At 45.9% G+C, this 14757-nt stretch overlaps 2 protein-coding genes across 2 annotated transcripts in view; one reads left to right on the forward strand and one right to left on the reverse strand.

Moving 5' to 3' along the window:
* Positions 1 to 833: 833 nt before the first annotated feature.
* On the forward strand, positions 834 to 12434 carry ACAA1 (acetyl-CoA acyltransferase 1). The gene is made up of 11 exons (XM_018089218.2): positions 834 to 945; positions 1202 to 1259; positions 2073 to 2152; positions 2609 to 2651; positions 4120 to 4218; positions 5018 to 5098; positions 7116 to 7306; positions 7406 to 7585; positions 8280 to 8335; positions 9421 to 9566; positions 9884 to 12434. The coding sequence occupies exons 1-11, from the start codon at positions 885 to 887 to the stop codon at positions 9957 to 9959; spliced, it is 1071 nt and encodes a 356-aa protein (XP_017944707.1). The 5' UTR covers positions 834 to 884; the 3' UTR covers positions 9960 to 12434.
* The window catches only part of DLEC1 (DLEC1 cilia and flagella associated protein), a 34841-nt gene continuing 31817 nt past the window's right edge, over positions 11734 to 14757 (reverse strand). Inside the window, 3 exon segments of the mRNA XM_018067605.2 lie at positions 11734 to 12118; positions 13729 to 13849; positions 14443 to 14596. Of these exon segments, the coding sequence (XP_017923094.2) occupies positions 12004 to 12118; positions 13729 to 13849; positions 14443 to 14596 (390 nt within the window). The 3' untranslated portion in view covers positions 11734 to 12003.

Below are 14757 nucleotides of genomic sequence, written 5' to 3' on the forward strand. Positions count from 1 at the left end.
CGACGTGGTGGTGGTGCACGGCCGCAGGACCGCCATCGGCCGCGCCAGCGCGGCGGCTTCAAGGTACGGATGGAGGTCCTGCCCGCCTGCCCCCCCCGCCTGCCCCTCACAGGTGCTGGGATCCCCTTCCTCGCGTACCTGGGTGCTGGACGCCCAGCTGCCGCCCAGGAGCTGCTCTACTCTGAACAAGTGTAAAAAAAAGAACGTTTTGCGATGGTTTTAATGCTCGGGGTGGGTGGTCCAGGTGTGGCAGGGCCGGTGGCGTCCCCAGAAGAGCGGGGCAGTGTCCCGAGGGGTCTCCTGGGACCAGCCACAGTCTCCGCTGTCACCTGCCCTGGCACGCGGAGCATCCCCTTGGAAAAGCAGCGTGGCCTTCACCTCCTCGGACCTGCCACCCTTCTGGAGCCCGCGGCCACAGAGCCCTCAGCGAGAACGTAGTGCCAGGATGGCCCTGAAGGATGCGCGTTGTCATCCTTCAGAACGGGTCTCGTCATGCCGGCGGTGCTTCCCACCAGCTGAGGGGCCACAAAATAAATTCTTTCACAAAATTAGTCAAGGGGCTCAGTTTGCTGAATCTTGTCACATAACTCACTGTAGTTTGATTTTGAAGGCCCAATACAGTGTGTTCCTATAAAAACGGAGGTCAGGTGAGAAAGCAGTGTGTGTGTTCAATTGCTTGAAAGACACTTGGGGTGAAGACAGAGTAACTCTGTTGCAGCAGGAAAACAACAACCAGTGTAAGCTGAGAAGAAGAGTAAAGCTGCCTTAGCCCTCTGGAGTGGTCTGGGGGTGAACTGGTGGCAGGGCTGTGACTGGTGTTTGCTGGTGGCACTGATCCCCTGTGCTCTCAGGACACGACACCCGACGAGCTGCTGGCTGCTGTGATGACAGCTGTCCTCCAGGATGTCAACCTCCGTCCTGAGGTCCTGGGAGACATCTGTGTGGGTGAGTGAGAACCTCCTGGCCCGGGTGGCTCTGTGGGTCACACTGCTCCTGGTGTCCCGTGGGATACTCATGGGGTTGGGAGGGGTTAGTGTGCAGCGTTGGGTTTAGGAAGGCAGTGTTCCTATTTCATGCCTGTCCTGTCCGTGGTAGGGGGATCTGGGTGCTGAGTGGTGCTGAGCTGGGGTGATGGGAACATCCCTTTGATGCCCGCAAGGGGAATGTAACTCATTGACTGGAATTGTATCTTTGCACTCAGGGAACGTGCTGCAGCCTGGAGCTGGTGCCTTGATTGCAAGAGTTGCACAGTTTCTGAGGTAAACTCCCAACCAGGCTGAGGTTCTCCCTCTGCTCCCCAGGCCTTGGCTGCAGAGCAGGGATTGGAGGTTGTGGTGGGGCTCATGCACTCCCAGGAATACACCAGTCCACCTTTTGCCTAGAAACTAGACTTTGGTCGAGTGTTTGGAGAACACTGATGGCAAAGGGATGGGGAGGCAGAGGTGAGGCTGTTTAATCTGTTTGTGCTGCCTCTGAATGGGAGATCTTGTTTTGTGGGCTCCCAGCTGCACCTGGTGCTTCTCCAGACTGGGAGGCTGTGCTTCTCTCTGCTGTGCCTGATCCCAAAACCATGGAGTGGGCTCAGATCTTTCTGTCATTGTCCAGTGTTGGTGGTCAATGGCTAATAGTGAGCTGGATCCCAGATTCCAAATATTTCAGTCACTGTCTGTTGCTGTTGTTTGCTTCTGTCAGTCAGTGCATTACCACCACTTTGGACAGGTGCTGGAACAGCCCACCAATAATTAGGAATATTGCAAAACTTTTCAGGGTTTCTGGCCCAGATCAGAACTTGAGATCTAGGCCCAGGAGAGAGTTCTGCTCAAAGAGGACCTTCTGAAGACAGACTCATGGGGAAACAGCACTCAGAGCCACTTGCCAATCAAGTGTGGAAGTTATCTTTGAACTTTGCTTTCCCTTGGTGCAGGACCAAATAGGTCAACAAATGTATAAAGGGGTCGGTTTGGAAACTTGAGGGTTAAAGTTTAATCAGGTGGTTTAATGCTCCCTTTAGAGCTTTGGGTTGTTGGTGGTTTTCATCACTGAGTCTTTGCCAATGCTGTCTTGTTTTCCAGTGGTATTCCAGAGACAGTTCCGTGCTCCAGTGTGAACCGGCAGTGCTCCTCAGGTCTACAGGCCATTATCAATATAGCTGGTAGGTGTTGTGGGCACTGGGATCAGAGTCCATGCCTGCCCCACCCCAAGTGCTCATTCCTCCTGTCCTCCAGTCTCTCTGAGCAGTGAGAACAGTGACAATGTCTTGCGCAGCTGGGAATTTTCAGTGTGGTGTTAGTTGAATACTTTTATAACCTTGACTGGCTGAGTTTATCCCTAGAGAAGTAACTTGGTTTTCTGGGTATAAGTTCTACCATCACCTCCATATCAGGCAGCTTCCAGAAGGGTCCCTCCAGTCCTCTCTGGCCTCATGTCAGGTCATGGTCAGTTCTCAGCCCCATCAACTCCTTGGCCTGGCTCTTGCTCTGGCAGGCAGGAGGATGAGGGAATGCCCATTTGGCTTTGCCAGATGCCTCAGGGGTTTGGAAACCAGAGCTGGGATGGAAATGCTTTTGCTCTTGATGACAGTAAGAACGTTTGTGCACTGCTGTTACAGGTGGCATCCGAAATGGATCGTATGACATTGGCTTGGCCTGTGGGTAAGGAAGTTTTTTCACAGTACTTGCTTAGGCTTCCTGAAGATAACACTCTGTCCCTCTGCAATAGCCTGCCCAAAATTAGCTTTTTAACTAATCTCCAACTAACTATCGTCTTGGAAGACCAGCAGCTGTCTTGGAAAAGAAATTAATGTCCTACCCGTGCTAATAAGTGCTCTGCAGATTTACAGGAGCTGTTCTGTGGTGGATGAAAAGGCTGTTCTCTTCTTCAGTCCTAAAATCATAAGAAGTGTTTATTTTTTAGAGGATTATGTAAATGTTAGGTTGGTTTTGGAGAAATACTAGTGACCACATACACATTCACTTTAGAAGAACAAGTGAAAAAGTGTTCAGTAATCCTGAGGGTAAAATACTGAGTTTCTCTTTTTCTTTACCTTGGTGATTTTAAGTCTTTTTTGAATTATTACTGCACACAGTTATCCATCAGTCCTTAGGGAAAGGTTTATATTTACAACTTCTCAGCACCTGCACCTGCACATACACATTGAGCAAGATCAGAGGTTGAGAACACTCTTCCCTTCTTAGGTTGCTGCAAAATAAAGAGCTCAGCAGGACATGTGTGGGCAGAGTACCCGGTGTTCATGGGCAGTGCCTGTGCTTGAACACACGATGCTTTTCACAGCTTCACTTTGAAACAATTGTTTCAAGAAATTGCAGCTGAAGTCAAGTAATGCAGTGTCCTTAGAGCTGGTTTAAATTGCTCATAGCACTTACTGTAAGCTGCTTGGGGGGAAGACCTTATTTTCTGCTTGTTTTTCATTTTCCAGGAAGAGTGTATGTGTTATTTATTCTTGATGAGTGTATTTGTGTGGTGCAGAGTATAATTCAAACCCTTTTCCCATCGTAGGCTTCATAATCTGGACTGACTTTGCAAAAGCTCACCAGTCTTAAGTGATGGCAGTGTATTTCTGCAGTAAATTTGAGTACTTCAGTGTGTTAATTCATTTGTAGGTCAAAGATTGCAGCCTCTGGGATCCGTGTCTTAAATTCTTTGTATTGCAAAATATAAATGATGCAACTCACTGAAAGCTCTTTGTCATGGTTTGCTTAATACTTCTCTTATTCCACTGCCAACCTGTTCTTAAGCTCTTAAGTGGCATGTTTATGGCTGTTGACAATTTCACTGGAAAATCCAGCCCTTGAACCTTGGGTTTCTCATTATGTTTGAGGATAAAAGTGCCAGAATCATTAGCAATTCCTTCCTAGCTGTGGAAACACGAGAAATTAACTGCTGACATTGGTATCCTGTTCTAGTGAAACAAGGACCAATTGAACCTTGCAATCTGTTTTCATTTCATGATAATTCGTATATTGATGATTAAAGAGCTTCTGCCTCAGCCAGTTCTTAATTAGCAGTCTGTGTTTCTGTGGGATAATAGGAAAGCCTGTTGTCAGGATACTGAGTTTTGATCAGTCTTAATGAAGCAATTCAAATTTTTCCTGTGTTTAGTGTGGAAACAATGTCCCTCAGAAGTGCAAATAATCCTGGTGATATCAGTTCCAGCATGATGGACAACAGCAAAGCTCGAGACTGCCTTATTCCTATGGGGTAAGTGTTTCCCCTTCCCACAGTTTAAGGGTTTCCTAGATGCTCTGTCTCCTCAGTGGCTGTAGTTTCAAATCTATCTGAATTCAGGGAGCTTGGAGCTGTGTTTATCAGCATCCTCCTTGGCAGTGGTGGAAAATTAATGATGTGAAATGGGGGAAGAAAGGCTGAGAGAATTGGGATTGTTCAGCCTGGGGAAGAGAAGGCCTCAGGGTGACCTAATTGTGGCCTTCCAGTGCCTGAAGGGAGCATCCAAGAAAGATGGAGAGGGACTGTTTACAGGAGAATAGAGTGATAGAATAAAGGGTATTAGCTTCTACCTGAAAAGAGAGCAAGTTGAGATTACATACTAGAAAAAAATTTTTTATTCTGAGGCACTGGCACAGGTTGCCCAGAGAAGCTGTGGCTGCCCCATCCCTGGAAGTGTTCAAGGCCAGGTTGGACGGGGCTCTGAGCAACCTGGTCTCGTGGAAGGTGTCCCTGCCCATGGCAAGGGGGTTGGAACTAAATGATCTTTAATGTCCCTTCCAACCCAGGCCATTCTATGAAGATCTGCAACTCTGAGGAAAGATTTCCTTGTCTTAAGCTCAATGGCTTGATGAGCAAGAAGAATGGATTTGAACCTTGTTTTGGTCCTAGATTTGATTCAGGATTTGTTTCTGCCAGCAGTTCTTGGTTGAGAAGGCAGCAGTTGGCTTTGACACTAAAGCCAGTCCTTGTACCTTGTGTTGTGTCAGTAGAAGCCAACTGCACCTCCATTAGATGTGTCCTTGTATTAACTCTGCGATGTTGTTTTCCCCAGAATAACCTCAGAAAATGTGGCGGAGAAGTTTGGGGTTTCCCGGAAGAAGCAAGATGCCTTTGCCTTGGCTTCCCAGCAGAAGTAAATGCCGTTTTTGTTGGTTTTTTTTAACCTTTTAGTTAAGGGATAAATACAGCTAGAAAACAAACTGCTATTTCCCAAGAGAGATCAAGTGCAGCCTTCTTGTTGCCTTCCAATCCTTAATAGTGAGTAAGGAAGCTTGAGATTGTCTGACCCAAGATCAGTGCGTGTCCAGGGTTGTGTGTGATGAGGAAAACTGAACCCAGAGCTGTCCTGGGGATGGTGTGACTGACCCTGCACAAGTATCACCAGGCACATGAACCCTGGGCAGTGAGTGCCCCTGTGTTTTTCAGCACATGCCTATGGCTGAGGGGTTGGAACTGGATAATTTCTAAGGTTCCTTCTGATCCAAACCATTCCATGTTTCTATGATACAACCTCGGTGAGGTTTCTGGAACGAGTCAGTGGTGCGGTATTTTCACAGTGGCTTTGGCTCAGGATCACTGGAACCTGAATGTGGGAGCAGCAGCAGAAGGAACCTTTCCCAAGAGGGAATAGTTGAGCGCAGCTGTTTGTAGGGAACTGCTGAGCTTGTGAGAAGAGTGGCTTGTCCTTGCTGCAGGTGTTTGGCTCTGAGTCCAATCCTACCTCTGATAACCTTCCTCTTGGATTAAATCACTGCCAAAGTCAACTGACCCTGGGATCTGTGGGGCTGTACTGGCAGAGCAGTGGCAGGTGATGTGGTAAAGCTGCTGCCATCAAAGAGTTAAACTCGCTCTCAGAGCTCTGTTTAAGCATTGCCCCGGTCCAATTATTTATCTAACACAGGAAGCCACTGCACAGGGCAGTTAACCTTTAAATTCTGGCCCTGCTGCTCAGGGAACTTGGCATGCCAGCCTTTCTCACTGACGTGGGACTGATAACCAAAAGGGTATGTGAATGTGATCCTCATGCTCACGTGAGGCAGGGGGTGACTTTCTGGCCTTGGTCTCAGGATGTTTGTGGAGTTACTGAACTGTCCTTCAGCACTTTGCTCTAACTCACTTACCTGGGAGCACTAAATACTTTATTAGTAAAAGTGTAAAGTGATGAGGGGGTAAAACAAGCTTTTGGTCTCCAATCTGTATTCCCTTTAAAGGATTTACCTCTGGAAGGTAAATCCTGTAAATCAGCTCCACTTTGGAGGCTTTTAAAATACCTTGTTGATAGGAAAGATAAAATCTGTGTGGCCTGAGCTAATTCTAGTTTAGTTAATTGTATTCTGCCTACTTATATCCATCTGGTCATGGCAGCTGTTCCCTACTGCTGATTCTGATGTCTCAGGGACCAGGTTCTGTCCTCAATGCACCCTTACTGCTAAAGGTCTTGCCCAGAGCAGCTGTGGATGCCCCATCCCTGGAAGTGTTCAAGGCCAGGGTGGAGGGGGCTTGGAGCAACCTGGGATAGTGGAAGATGTCTCTGCCCATGGGCTGGAATAAGTGATTCCATTCTACAAAGTCACGCTGAACTATGCAATGTGCATTGCCTTGTTTGGAGTTAAAAGGCTACAGTTAAATGATAGAAGATTAAAGTCTGTGGTCTAAAGCTTAACTTGTCTTTAGTAGGACAAAACCAGGAACAAGCGTAACTTCAGCCATTCCTTAACTTGTCAGAAGTCATTGGCATTATGTGGAGGCTTAGCCCACGTGCTCTGTTTAAACTCTAAAAAGTAAGAATTGATGTTTGAACATCAGGATTCATTTCTTTTCATACACCTGTGATGTGACTGTACCTCTGGACAAGTACAGCTTCATGTTGGGAGCTGGTGGTGGTCAGTCACAGGTGTTGATGGGAACAGAACAGGGATCTTGCTCAGAAATCTGTGATCCTGTGACCCAGGTCTGGCGACAGTGCCCATAATGTTGATGTATAGGTGAAGAGTTTGTCTTCCCATGAATGGAAAGAAGAATTTGCCTGTTGTTTTGACGGCCACTCAGCAAGGATGTACCAAGTCTCACCTTAGTTCACTCTCTAACTGTTTTCCTTCATTGCAGTTCTCCTCCAAAATATTTTAACATTTCACACTCTTCTTGACCAGAGCAGCAAAAGCTCAGCAGATGGGACTGTTTAAAACTGAGATTGTTCCAGTGAAGACCACTGTTACGGATAATCAGGGCAACCAAAAAACAATCACAGTGAACCAAGATGAAGGGATTAGGCCCTCCACGACCCTGGAAGGCTTGGCCAAGCTGAAACCTGCCTTCAAAGAGGACGGAAGCACTACAGCAGGTCAGCTCAGCTGTTAAATCTGTGGTGTTTCTGTGGTTTACCTGCCTTGTTCTAGAACATGCTTAGGCAAAAAAGGTGTTAACAGGTCTTTTCCAACAGGTAATGCCAGCCAGGTCAGCGATGGAGCAGCTGCTGTTCTCCTGGCAAAACGCTCGAAGGCAGCTCAGCTGGGACTCCCAGTCCTGGGGGTGCTCCGGTCCTTCGCTGTGGTGGGGGTCCCACCTGATGTGATGGGCATTGGGCCGGCTTATGCCATCCCTGTTGCTGTGGAAAAGGCAGGTAAGAACCCCCTGTCATTCACACAGTGTTTGGCAAAGGGGAAATCAGACTCCCTGGGCGGAGATTTAAGATTACATTATTCAAGCATGAGCAGCTGTTGGCCACAGGAGCAGTGAAATTAAATTCCACACCTTAAAAGAGGTCCTGCCTCTGACTGTTGCAACACTGTTCAGTTTCCACAACAGTTAATACTAAATCACTCGAAGTGTGTTCACTTCTTAACATGACCAGCATTGGGGGGTGTGGGGTTTGTGTTTGGGTTTTGAGGGTTTTTCACTTTATGGCTTTGGCATCATTCCAGTGTCCTTAGGAAACTCATTAGGTTAATCAGCTTCTATAGCTGATGATTACTGTTGTGCCTGCCTGCCATGGCTATGGTCACATGCCCACCTGTAGCTTTATCTTTCAAAACACCCTTCAATCCTTAATCCCCCTGCAGAGAAATTACAATTAATCTAAGGAAATTTGGCAGACTCATTGGCACAATGCTATGAACTGTGATGTTTTGCAGTCTTTAGGCACTGCTGCATGTAAACACATGTACAAGTGTAGATACCCCACGTGGAGCCAAGGTCCTTCTTTTGTCATTAGTGGATAAGAACTGGAATTCATGAACAGGTGCTGTGAGTGAATTGTTCTCTTTGATATGAGGCAAAACCATCTCTTTTTAACTCCTTACTTTTCTGGCCCATAGGTCTGACTCTGAATGACATTGATATATATGAAATTAATGAAGCCTTTGCAAGCCAGGTGAGTGATCATCCTGTTTGAGTTGCTGCATTGCTTGGCAAGTGAGTGTATTTTCAGGTTAAGATTTGAACTTGTTCCACATATTACATCTTTAGCTGAATGTTATTAACATGTGCAAACTATTTTCCTTTTCCTTCAGATAAAAATAAGCTTAAGCAGCTTAATATTACGAAAAAAAGTCCACTGAATAAGAATGTGATCTTTGCTATTGCACCCTTGCAAAATCTGTTTCACCAGGGCTGTAATTTGTTGTCAGGTGGTGTTTGGAGGCAGGAAGCTACACTACTGTGTCTATCAGGAGCAGTGTGGCAGCAGGACCAGGGAAGTGATTCTTCCCCTGTACTCAGCACTAGTGAGGGTACACCACAAGTGCTGTGTCCAGCTCTGGGCCCCTCAGTTCAGAAAGGACATTGAGGGGCTGGGGCAGGTCCAGAGAAGAGCAACAAGGCTGGGGAAGAGACTGGAGCACAAGTGCTGTGAGGAGAGGCTGAGGGAGCTGGAGTTGTTCAGCCTGGAGGAGAGGAGAGGCCCAGAGGAGACCTCATCACTCTCTACAACCACCTGACAGGAGGTTGTAGCCAGGTGGGGGTTGGTCTCTTCTCCCAGGAACCAGCAGTAGGACAAGAGGACACGATCATAAGCTCTGCCAAGGGAGGTTTAGGTTGGATATTAGGAAGAAAGTTTTTTACAGGGAGAGTGATCAGACATTGGAATGGGCTGCCCAGGGAGGGTGGATTCACCGTCCCTGGAGGTTTTTAAGATGAGACTGGATGTGGCATCAGTGCCATGGTCTCATAACCATGGCAGTGTTGGATCAAGAGTTGGACTTGATGATCTCGAAGGTCTTTTCCAACCCGTCTGATTCTGTGATTCTCTACAAATCTGTGACATGTCTGTCAGCATGTGCATGGGCTCAGTTTGAGATGAAGTGGATAGTTTTAGCTCACTTCTCTTGTAACCAGTTCCACTCCTTTCCCCTGGGAAAGGTGGTCTAGCTGGAGTCAGGCCTCCGAGTTGGAGGAGAAGAGCTGAGAACTAACAGAGATGAGAGCATCAGCATGAAACCGTTCCCTGTGTCTTTGCAGGCTGTGTACTGTGTTGAAAAGCTGGGCATTCCCATGGAGAAGGTGAACCCCCTGGGAGGAGCGATAGCACTGGGGCACCCCCTGGGCTGTACTGGTGCTCGCCAGGTCGTCACTTTGCTCAACGAGCTGAAGCGTAGAGGGAAGAGGTGAGTGCTGAGGATCAGTGCTGAGGATCAGTGCTGAGGATCAGTGCTGAGGATCAGTGCTGAGGATCAGTGCTGAGGATCAGTGCTGACCTGAACACCCATGTGTGTGTAACTAACACAGGCTCAGGAGTCACCACAGTTTTGGGGTCACCCTTTTCCATCCCTTGGATGGCTTGGAATGTGAATTCCCCATGTTTCTCTTGTTGGCAAAGGAGAGCAGTGGGCAGCTCATATTTATTGTATTTTTTATTTGTATTTTTCTCCCAGATGATGTAAACCTGAGCTTGTCTTTTTCCTAATTCCATCTGTTGTTTCAGAGCCTATGGAGTTGTGTCCATGTGCATTGGAACTGGCATGGGTGCTGCAGCTGTGTTCGAGTACCCGGGAAAGTAACTCCAGTACTGACAGAACAACACAACAGCTCATTCTCTGCCTTCCCTAGTGATAGCAACTGATTTGCACTGTGAAATCAAGTGAGATTCATTACTAGATTTACAAATTTTAGGCAGAAATTGTGAAGTAGAATTAGTGGAACAGCTCTGCTAAGCAGGTGGGGACATGCAAAACTAGCCCGTGGCTTCCAGACGTGAGAAATTAGCTCAGCTGAAGTTCAACTACAGGCCCTGATCTGCTGATTATGAATTAATATTTTTAAATTAATTGATCTCTTTATTCTGTGAATATTATCAAAGAGAAGTAGTTCACAGGACAGTATTTTTGTATGGCAAATTGTCTAAAAGGGTCACTCAAAATGAAAACATCAGTGCACATGAAAAGGCTTTTCCAGGTGGGTGGTTTGTTTTGGTTTTTTTTAAGATTTAACCATTTTTCAAGAAGTTTAAAACAGCTTGTTTTGAAGCAAAGACTTGAGATTTCCTTTACAACTGTGTCTGTTGTATGCAAGTCATAAGCTGTGTGTGTCTGACAATGTCCCTACAGTGGAGGATGTGCTGTAGCTTGCTGCTGTTGGAGTTGCTCTGAAGCCTCCAGTGGGGGAAAGTGGAAGGACTGGAATGTGATCTCCAAGGAAGTGCCTGAATAGAAAGGTCCTGTTGGATTGCTAGAAGCCAGAAATTTGGAAGTGGCCATTCCATCTTTTACAGCACATGTCTAATTATCTGTTTGCATGACTCTATGGATAAGCTTGTGCCCAATCTTATTTACTTACCTAACATAAAGCAAAGTTCAGCATTACACTTACTGCAAGCACCACATGAACATCAGTGACAGCTCAGTCCTTCAGCACTAACACAAATGTGTGTTAGATCTTGTGTCTTCTGTCATCCCTTATCTGTTCTCTCTGATCTGAACAGGAAGATCACTGAAGCTCAGAGTTAATGGCTTGAAAAAGAAATGTACTCATTGACTTTGATGTGTTAGAAATGTTTAAGTTTGTAACAAACAGAAGTTCTTTGTCCTGACTCTTGTTTTTGCACTTAATAATACAATTGGGTTCTTGCAATACATTTGTTTCCTTTTTATGATGGTTGTTAGTTGAAGGTCATGATGAGTTAGAGCTGTTTGATATCTCACATTCCCATGCTGTAGCCTCTCTCACTCAGCAATCAGGCTGTATTTTAGAGCCAAAAGATGGAATTATTTAGAGGGGTTAAAGAGGCGTTAGCATCCTCAAGAGTCTTTTCACACTGAGGTTCCTGTGTATAACCTGAGTTGCTCTGTATGAGCTGTCATGCATTTTCTGTTCTTCTCCTGTGTGGATCCCTGCCCCTTCCCACACACACTGCCTTTGACAAAAACCTTTTATGTGAGGGGAGTGGAAAACTTTAACAGGCTCAGAAGTGGGAATTTCAGTGACCTTTAGCTAAAATAATACTAAAAACACTTAAAAAGAAGTGAGTAAATGGGAACCATGTGGGGGGAAAGAATGAAGAGGAATAAGGGTTCCTCCCTCTGTTGCTGTAGGGGATGTTCTCAAGACCCAAGCATGATGAAACAGGCAGGTTGGTAATTTTCCAAGGAGTCCAGGGAAAGCTGGCTCTTCTCCTTTTCATGTAAGGCATCGAGAAAAGAACCTGGGGAATGCTGGCCTATTCACCAGTTCTTGCTTTTATTATGTGTCAATGTCCATTTTAATGTCAAACAAATAAACGAGGCAAAGCAAAAGCTACTTTAAGCTAGGAACAGTCTTTAGCTGTAATTTGAGGTGTGCTGGGCCATGCAAAGGGCTTTGACCAGACTTACACAGCTGCTTTGCAACTTAAAACCTTGTTCTGTGGCTAATGCTAAGCTTATCACAGCAATAAAAGCAACAGCATAGGATGAATTTATGACTGGTACCATGAGAATTTTTTTCTTCCTAACTTAAATTTTCATTCTGCTAAAATTCCAGTCCCTATTAAAAGAACAAAAGTAGACGAAAATACAGGCTCAGCTGCATTCAGCCTGTTACCTTGACCTTTGTTCCACACTGTCTTGTTTAAAGGTCGTCATCATTCCTCTTGTGCATTCCTCGTCCTCTGATGTGCAGCTTGCAAGGCTTCTCTCCCAGCACTCCAGCAATGGTCACAAGAGCTTCATAGTCAGTGTTGCTCCTAAAGCACACAGCAAAAAGACAGTTCAGCTACAGCAACATGCAGTTCTGTGTGGAGGAGAAAGGGGAGAATGGTGTCCTAAGAGTGCTCCAAGTCACAATCACAGGTTCTTAACATTAGTGTCAAGTCCAGGTGACAGTCTTACTTCCCAGGGCCGTGCCCCACAGGTACATACAGGGTGTTGGAAAAGAATGGTTGAGTCTGTGCCTGAAGACATTTGATTATTAACCTCATGTCTGTAAGAAGAGTATCTTTCTACTTGTAAAATTGTATTTAAATAAATGAAACAAAGCTCTGCTGAGAGCAAACACCTGCACTGCCTTGATGTGAAAACTCCTCCCTGTGACAGGCAAAGTTTGAAGCAGAAAAGTTTCTGTCACTCCCCTAAGACACGGGGCAATCGGTAGAGTCTAGATTGTAAATGAACATCAAAAAGGTTACAGCAAGTGTAGTTTTGTGCTAAGTCTCACAGCATAATTTGCCAAAGGCTCATGCCACTCAACATTCCTGACACTGTTCCTCTGAAGGACTTCTCTGCGTCCAAGTGACGGTTCTGTAAAGGCCTGAGGCAAACGCCTGTTCTGCCAGACAGCTGTTGTTTCTTCCTTCTCATAAAACAATTCCCCTGCAGGAAAACCACTGATTTGGGGAGGTGAATTATTAAAATCACCTCACACCTTGCATATAATTATTTCCTAATGCCATGTTGGTCCTGTGCTCTGCTGTGTTGGGAATTCTTCATCTGGAGCTGCACAGATGAGCTGGCTGCTACACAGTGACATCTTTGCTTTCTGGTACTTCCAGGCATTTCCAGACATGCTGATTAGTGTATTTGTCAGACAAAATGAAGTGCTTCAGGCATATTCAGAAGCATTCCAGAAAAATCTAGGCAGTCAGGAGCCTGGGGAGGCCTCTGGTCTGCCATGCTGCTCTGAGCAGGGACAGCTTAGAGCAGCTGCTCAAGGCTTCATTCCATTGACAGAGCAGTAGCTCCAGAGATGGAAATCACTGGATCATGTTCCAGAGAGATGGAAGTTATGACAATAACTCAAGTCACCTACAGTTTGCTTCCTGAAACTTCCCTGTCAGCAGTTTTCAGACCTCATTGAAATCACTAGGATAGACTTGTCTTTAATTTCTTTGCTCTGATTAGGGAGATTTAACTCCTGTAAGAAAATTCAGCTTTCATTACAAATTATCTTCTTGGAAGTTATCACATGGTGGCAGGAAGTTTAAGTCAGCCAAGATTTATAGAATGGTTTGGTTTGGGAGGGACCTCAGAGTTCATCTTGGTGCAACCCTGCTGCCATGGGCAGGGACACCTTCCACTATCCCAGATTACACCAATCCCCATCCAACTTGGCCTTGAACACTTCCAGAGGTGGGGCATCTACAGCTTCTCTGGCAACCTGTGCCAGGGCCTCCCCACCCTCACAGGGAAGAATTTCTTCCTAATACCTAATCTAAACCTGTCTTCTGTCAGTTTGAATCCATTCCCCCTTGTCCCATCACTCCATGCCTTTGTCCAAAGTACCTTTCCAGCTCTCATGTAGCCCCCCCAGTCTGAACAACACCAACTCTGTCAACAGCAAGACTTCTGTTAACTGTACCTTGCAGTAAAGCTGATCTGCAAGATCTCTCTGGTAGGAGCGTCCCCTTCACGTGCCTCCAAAATGCCATTAGTCGGGAAGACTGAAAATACTTCCAGGGTGTTGGGCCTTTCCTGTTCTTCTGCAGTGAAAGGGCCAAATATCAAACAAAGCCATACAAGACCTTTTATGTAAGTATACACAGCATGTAACACTCATAGCAATGCATCTCTTTGCTGGGCAACTAATAAATCACGTCTCACACTGTTAGAGGGTTTCTGTGCATGTGCTCAGCCTCTGTTTTCATCCTCTAATCCAGGGCTGTGATCAGTGGCTTCCATGTTAAAATAATAAAGCCCTGATCTTCTTTCCTCTGGAGCCCATCTGTTGTTAACAGCAGCAGACACACGCTCAAACTGAGCTCATGAGGAGCTGCTGCTCCTTGTTGCCCCTCAGGATTGATTTATAAATGAGCAGAGCATATCCACAAATTGTGAGGGCTAAGAGTCAATCTTTTGGTTAAATGAGGAGCAACTGTGGAAATCAGTAGTGACACACTGATGTCAGAAAAGGTAGAGGGCAGACAGGAGAGGAAAAGCCCTCATAAGAAGCAGACCACATATGTTTGCACCCAACATCATCACATATTGCCTCTATACTGAGTGCATGCAGCCTTAATAAAAGCACTGAATATGAAACTATATAACAAGGAAATCAATTGCAAAACCAGAATACCCAGCAAGGCAGTCCAGTAGCTTCTACAGCCGCTCCTGTTGTACAAGAAGACATGTTCTGTCTTGGTCTGTGCAACAAAGCAGGTCAGGAAATCAACTGTGTTGCAAGAGAGCTCCAGGACTGGAACACTGAGATAAGCAGTCACTGGGACCAGCTGCAAAACAGAAGGAAGGGAAAGGAGAATAAAATCCACCGCATTTTTGTAGAGCTTTAATAATACCTGCTCCAGCTGGATCATTCTTAACCCCAAGCACTGAATCAAGAGTCATTGTTCTATGTTCTTTCATAATGGTTAATTCCCATCCTGCAGCCTTG

This window comes from Manacus vitellinus, unplaced genomic scaffold (assembly GCF_001715985.3).
Source record: "Manacus vitellinus isolate BGI_N305 unplaced genomic scaffold, ASM171598v3 scaffold_12_pilon, whole genome shotgun sequence".
NCBI lineage: Eukaryota > Metazoa > Chordata > Aves > Passeriformes > Pipridae > Manacus > Manacus vitellinus.